The sequence below is a fragment of the Camelus bactrianus genome, chromosome 1 (genome assembly GCF_048773025.1).
Source record: "Camelus bactrianus isolate YW-2024 breed Bactrian camel chromosome 1, ASM4877302v1, whole genome shotgun sequence".
Classification (NCBI taxonomy): Eukaryota; Metazoa; Chordata; class Mammalia; order Artiodactyla; family Camelidae; genus Camelus; species Camelus bactrianus.
Genome location: NC_133539.1, coordinates 3,552,540 through 3,558,539, shown reverse-complemented (window position 1 = coordinate 3,558,539; position 6,000 = coordinate 3,552,540). Strand labels below are relative to the sequence as shown.

At 52.9% G+C, this 6,000-nt stretch overlaps 1 protein-coding gene across 3 annotated transcripts in view; it reads right to left on the bottom strand.

Moving 5' to 3' along the window:
• Window positions 1-247: 247 nt before the first annotated feature.
• Window positions 248-6,000, bottom strand: part of PRDM15 (PR/SET domain 15) — a 51,537-nt gene continuing 45,784 nt past the window's right edge. For all 3 annotated transcript variants that reach the window (XM_074350604.1, XM_074350541.1, XM_074350657.1), the window contains 2 exons: window positions 4,254-4,472; window positions 248-3,210 (listed from right to left, as the gene is read on the bottom strand). In XM_074350604.1, coding sequence (XP_074206705.1) covers window positions 2,731-3,210; window positions 4,254-4,472 — 699 coding nt within the window. In that variant the 3' untranslated portion in view covers window positions 248-2,730. The remainder of the gene's footprint in view (window positions 3,211-4,253; window positions 4,473-6,000) is intronic.

The following is a 6,000-nucleotide window of genomic DNA, read 5'->3' as shown; positions in this document are numbered from 1 at the left end:
CTTTGGGTGCCGAGACCGGGAAGAACGTGTAAGGTCTGTGCGTCTGCCTCCCGGGCCCCGAGGACACATCCTACTCGAGGGCTCCGTGCCCTCCTGGCCCAGGGACACGCAATCCACGTTAGGTGGCGGTACCCTGGGGTCCAGCTCTAAGACACACACCCTCTGGGCCCTTCCCTCCCAAGCCCTGGTGCCCGTGGACCTCTGTGTGGCACAGAGCAACCCAACTTTACAAATTCACAGGCCAACAGCGAGTTCTTCTGTTTATTAATTTAGAGTAACCCGGGGGGAGTCACAGAGCTCACGGGCCACAATGGCTCGATCCAATGTCCACCCATGGCTACAGCTGTGCCCCTGGGCTCAGTTAAAAAAAATTAAATACTTTCCATGAGTAAACAGTGGTAAGTGTGCGAAACACTCTACAGTGATAGCTCTTTTGGCCCAGAAGTACTTTTGTTCCCCGCCCCAGTTTCTAATATGCAAATTCACAGCCAGTTTTAGGACAACAGGAACCTACTCTGCCTCACACAGTGACCCTATTAGGACCAAATATTTCTACAGAAAACTCAGGAGTAAATTTGATCTTTACTTAAGAGTTCTCACTTACTATAACAAGAAGTATTATTACACATCTGTGTATTTAAATAAACAGTGGGAGGTCCCTGGGCCCACACAACCGAAATTAGGTTCTTTAAACATGTTTGCTGCATTCCTACTCTAGGCACGAAAACAACTTCTTTTAAAAAAATAAAACTGTGATTTAAAAGGCCTTTATTTCATAGGGAGGAGGAATAAAAGATAAATGCTAGCAGGTGTCTAACCACGTTCGGTTGTTTTAGTTGGTCATTCTCCCTTTATGTTCTGCAGATGCTAAAAGAAACCGTCAGTGATTTAAAAAAAAATACCTTAGGAACCTTGGCGCTCCTGACGCTTCCACAGACACCTGGACCACTTACCTCTGGAGAAGGGAGACAGTATTTTATCATCCCTAGCCCAAGTTCATTTGATGAAACCATTATGGATAAAGCAGTTAATTATATACATAAATAACATAAAAATAATTATCATAAATTAAAAGTCAAACAATCCCCCACGATTAATTCAACGGAGAGGTGAGAGTCGGGAGTGACGGATGAGCTGTGCGTGTGGAGGGTGAATTCCAAAGCCCCCTTTCTCGTGCTGCGCGGGGGATGGACTTAGTTCACGAGGGCACTGCAGCAAGTCCAGGCCTGGCCCTCGCCTCACAACCTTGCTCTCTGGAACAAAGCGAAGTGCGGGGGACGTCTGTCCGTAGCCTCACCGGCAGCACAAGGTTACTCTGCCTTGCTTATCCACTCCTGACTCACTGTCAGCATCTCCTCAGGATGGTCCCCCAAGCACAGGCTCTGGGACAAAGTGGTCAGGACAAAACAAGGCAAATGTAACACTGCACTCTGGGCAGCGTTAGAGCGTCAGGAGAATGAAAATCAAGCGTCCTTCCTGTCTCCCCGGCTGGGCAGTAGGAGGGCTGGCTACTGACCGCCACCTCGATGGCCCCGAGCCTCAGCCACTGCCTCTGAGATGGCCACACATGTGCGAAAGCCCGTGTCCCCGGGGGAGCGGAGCTGCCACCACTCAGCACAGTCATTCACTCTAGGGGGGCTGAGGCATCTGCTGGTCAGCTAATAACCTCTCCCACTTTCCTACTGCTTGGCAGGAGACAGCACCACCTTTGTATTTCAGAAAAACCAAGCTCGCTCAACATTTTTATAGAAAATTGGTCTTGAAACACATCAACCTTTGGAATTAAAGTTGAAACAGAAAGAAAAGAGGAATTTCCTCCCTGTTCTTCAGCTTAGGGGATTCTGGCTGAGCCTCAGCCATAATAAATATATTTGGATGGCAGAGATCCTGAGACGGCCCCAAGGAGCCTCCAGCAGGGACAGCGCGAGGCTCAGGCGATGCTCGGAGCTGTGTCCTCCTCGCTGGGGCAGCTGTGTAGAACTGGATGTGGACCACGGTCCTACAGTGCAAACGACTCCTGCACAGCAAAGTATAAACCAGTAGGGCACAGCAGAGTCTCAAATAGGCAATATATGCTTGAGATAAAGTTAAAAAATAGACAGACTGAAAATCAATTCCCGAATTCTGTTACTAAAAAGCCTTGGCCAGTGACCTCCTGTGACCCATCTCCTCACACGGTTTCGGCCTGAAGTTGTGGAACAAACTGGACTCAACTCAAATTGCGAAGAGAATCAGTATAACTGGAACTTCTATCTGCTCATTGGCAAAAAAGTCCCGAAGCCAGGAGAAGACTGTGCTGCCACGTGTGAACCCCGTCTCCGTTTAAACACGGTAACTGAGCTCTAGAGGAAAAAAATGCAATGCACCCAACCACTGAGCTTCCTAATAACCTGTCTCTCGCCTCTTGAGATGCTGCTTCTCTTTCTGTTTCGCTTTCCCAAGCCCTGTGTCCATCACTGTCGGGGCAGGGAAGCCCGAGGGCGTCGCTTCACCGGGAAGAGCCCGAGCAGCTCCAGGGGACCACTGGCCACCCGGGGTCACTTCTTGAGTTAGGCTGACAGACTGACGGCTGCTGGGGGATTTGGAGATCGTTCTGCAAAAGCTAAGTCAACCTTCCTTACATTGCAACATGGTGTTCCTTTGTTTGGTATCCAGCAAACAAATCTCAAAAAAATACCCCAACAACCCCCCTCATCTGCAGTTCTGGTCCTGAGGTCCCCGCCAGGCATCTCAGTAGCTGTACATCTGTGGCTGCTGCTCGGCGGGCACTGGGGGCTGGGCCGGCGGCGGCTGCGGGGCTGGCGGCTGCGGGGCGGGCAGGACGTCAGTCTGGGGCACCGCACGCCAGGTGAGCGGGTGCTGCTCCCCGAGCTGGCCCCCCAGGGGCGTGATGGAGTTGACCAGGGTGGTCAGGTTGATGAAGTGCGCCACAGACTGCGGGTTCGAGGCTTCGGGTGGGGGGTGGATCTGGAGGTCGTTCTGGCGGTTGTGCAACATGGCAGAGCCGCTGACTGTGTCAAAGGTCACGGTCAGAATGGAGTTGTCCAGCTGCAGCTGGCGCTCCGGGGTGGTGAGGTGCCCGACTGCCACTGGCTGCAGGTTGGTGAACTGAGTGCCGGCCGCAGTGGTGATGGGGGTTACGGTGATGTTGGTCAGGCCGACGGAGCTGGACGGGGTGGTCACGTTGGGGTCGCCCAGTGTCACCACCACCTGCAAGAGTCACACATGACACAGGACAGTTAACAGTCTCTGCAGAATGGAGACCACAAGAAGCTGCCCGCGCTGCACTTTGCAACAGGGGCCTGTCTGACGGTGCTGGATTCACTGCACGCCTGGCCCGGAGGGAGGAGGTCAGGGAGCACCTTCGGGTGAAAGATCAGACCAAGTTCATTTTTCCTGAAAAAAGAATTCCAGTAAACAAGAGAGACAACGGTCAGATACACTCAGAGTGGTCATCAGCTGGAACCGAGAAACAAAGAATTTCAGTGGCTAGAGAAAAAATAGAGAAAAGTGATGAGAAAACCAGAGCAGAGTCTTCACTTTCTTTCCACTTCTGGGAAGTGCTGTTGGTCGGTGGAAATCCCAACAGTAAAGCTGAGAAGGGCAGGAAACAAACGTGCGGTGCCCAGAGGTAAGAAATGAAAAAGGAAGCACTGCTCCTTCCTGGGGGGGACGAAGGGACCCGGAAACGCAGAACGACTGCATCTAGGAGGCCCGTGCCAGTCATGAGGCGGCGTCAGACACGCCAGCGAGGAGCCGGGGCCTCGGGACCGACGCAGGGAGGTTCAGTAAAGCGGCAGCTTCCACTAAAAGCAGCAGACTGAAAATAACATATAATGGAAAAGAATCTGAAAAGAAAACTTATCTATGACTGTGTATGGGTAACTGAATCACTTTGTTGTGCACCTGAAACTAGCCTTGTCAATCAACTACACTTCAATTAAAAAAAAAAAAGCAGCAGACTGGCCGCCCACCACCCTCCCAGCCAGGCCTTGGTGGGCGGGGTCAGGCCCTCCCTCCCCAAACTAGAGACACCCCGATCCCCAGCCTGGCAGGCGGGCTGTCCTCGACACACTGGAACAGACGTCAGGCTGCTCTTCGGGGCCTAAGCTGGGAAACCCTTACGGGGGAGCTGGGCGCGTGCCGGTCGCAGCTGGGGGCCGCGGCGCGGCGGGCAGGTCAGCGCGCTGTGCGGCGCAGGCCGGCCTCCCGCGCCCGCCCGGGGCCCCGGACTCAGCACCGGAAGCAGCGACCTGCTGGATGCTCTGCACAGCGGAGTCCGTCTCGTCGCCCACGCCGCCCGAGAACGTGGCCTCCTTCTCCGGGTACTCGCTGAAGGTGGCATCCTCAGGCCCTGTGGCCCCTGCCGCCGCCGCTGCCTCCTCTGGTTTCTGTTTCCTCTTGTGAGTCCTCCTGGCGGCTTTCACATGCTTGCCTTCGGCCAGATCTTCCTGCTCTAGACTCAGTTCGGGCTGCAGGAAGAGAAGGTTCGACAAAGTGGAGGGGGCAAGGGGTTGTGCCCCGTGGGTCCAGCGTGTCCCGGCACCCACCCTGGACACCAGGTGACCACAGCTTGTCTGTTCACCTGCACATCTAAGGATCGGGGCAACTTTCTGTTGGTTTCAGTTGGGTTTTTAAGTGAAGGGAATTAGACACGAGTCACATCTTTAAAGGCCATGTTTTGTGCTGAACTAGAAACACCTCTGAAAACACATTTTTTAAGCTACTCTCTCAGCCCTGTTGAGCTCAGCCTGAGGCTAAAAATGCTTTCACATCAAGGCTCTCATCCCCAAGCCTGAAACAAACTCACTAAAGACACAGTCTTGCATCAGAATGAGTTTGAACAAAGAGCTGGATGGTTGTCATCTTCGGGGACAGCAAACAGGGCCCAGGGTAACGGCCACCCCAGACAGGTGCCCCGCACACTTCTCTGGGAGCTGCTGAGTATGGCTGGTCTTCTGACCCACAGCATCACAGGGGCCACTGGGTAGTGGTGGCCGGCAAGGGTCTCCACCTGGTTGCCCACCACCTCTCTTGTCCTCTGGTTCCATCCCATGAGACTTGGTCCCACCCAGGGGCAGGCAGACCCCGAAGAAGCCAGCCGGGCCAGGCCACGGAGGGGCTGCCCTCGTCAGGAGTGGGTGTGCGTGGCCTGGGGCGCTGCGGGGGGTGGGGCCCGGCTGCTCAGAGGACCCTGCAGCCGAGCACCGCGCTACAGGCACCGGCTCAAAGCACAGAGTTATAAACACGATTTTAAAAAAACTGAGAATGTGACGTGTTCTCATCAAAACAAAACTTTTAAGTGAACATATTGACTAAAAATTCCTTTAAAAAGCAAGTTCACTTAACACCATTAAAGTTACTTTGCTGGTGGGGAGGGCAGAGCTCAGAGATAGAGCATGTGCTTAATATTAGCATGCATGAGGTCCTGGGTTCAATCCTCAGTGTCTCTATTTTTTTTTTTAAGTGGTTAAATGGTATAAAAAACAAAAACAAACATACAAAAAGTTATTTTGCTTATAACAATCTAACTATTCAGCATTTCTAGAAACCATCTGTGATGGTTAATGTTAAGCGTCAGTGTGGCTGGGCCTGGGTGCCCGGCTGGGGGGTCAAACACCAGCTGCTGTGAAGATATTTTTCAGACATGATTAACCTTTAAATCGGTGGCTGCTGAGTACAGCAGAGGGTACCCTCTGTAATGTGGGTGGGCCTTGCCCAATCAAGTGACGGCCTTAAGAGAAAAAGACTGAGGTTCCCAGGGGAAGAGGGAATTCTGCTCCCTGACTGGACTTGAGCTACAACATCAACTCTTCCCTGGGTCTCTGGCCTCCAGCCTCCCGGCAGATTCTGGACCCACCAACCACAATCACAGGAGCCAATTCCTTAATATCAGCCTCTCTAATTTCCTCTCTCTCCCTACACACACACACACACACACACACACACTCACACACACACACACACACTCACACACACACACACTCACACACACACACA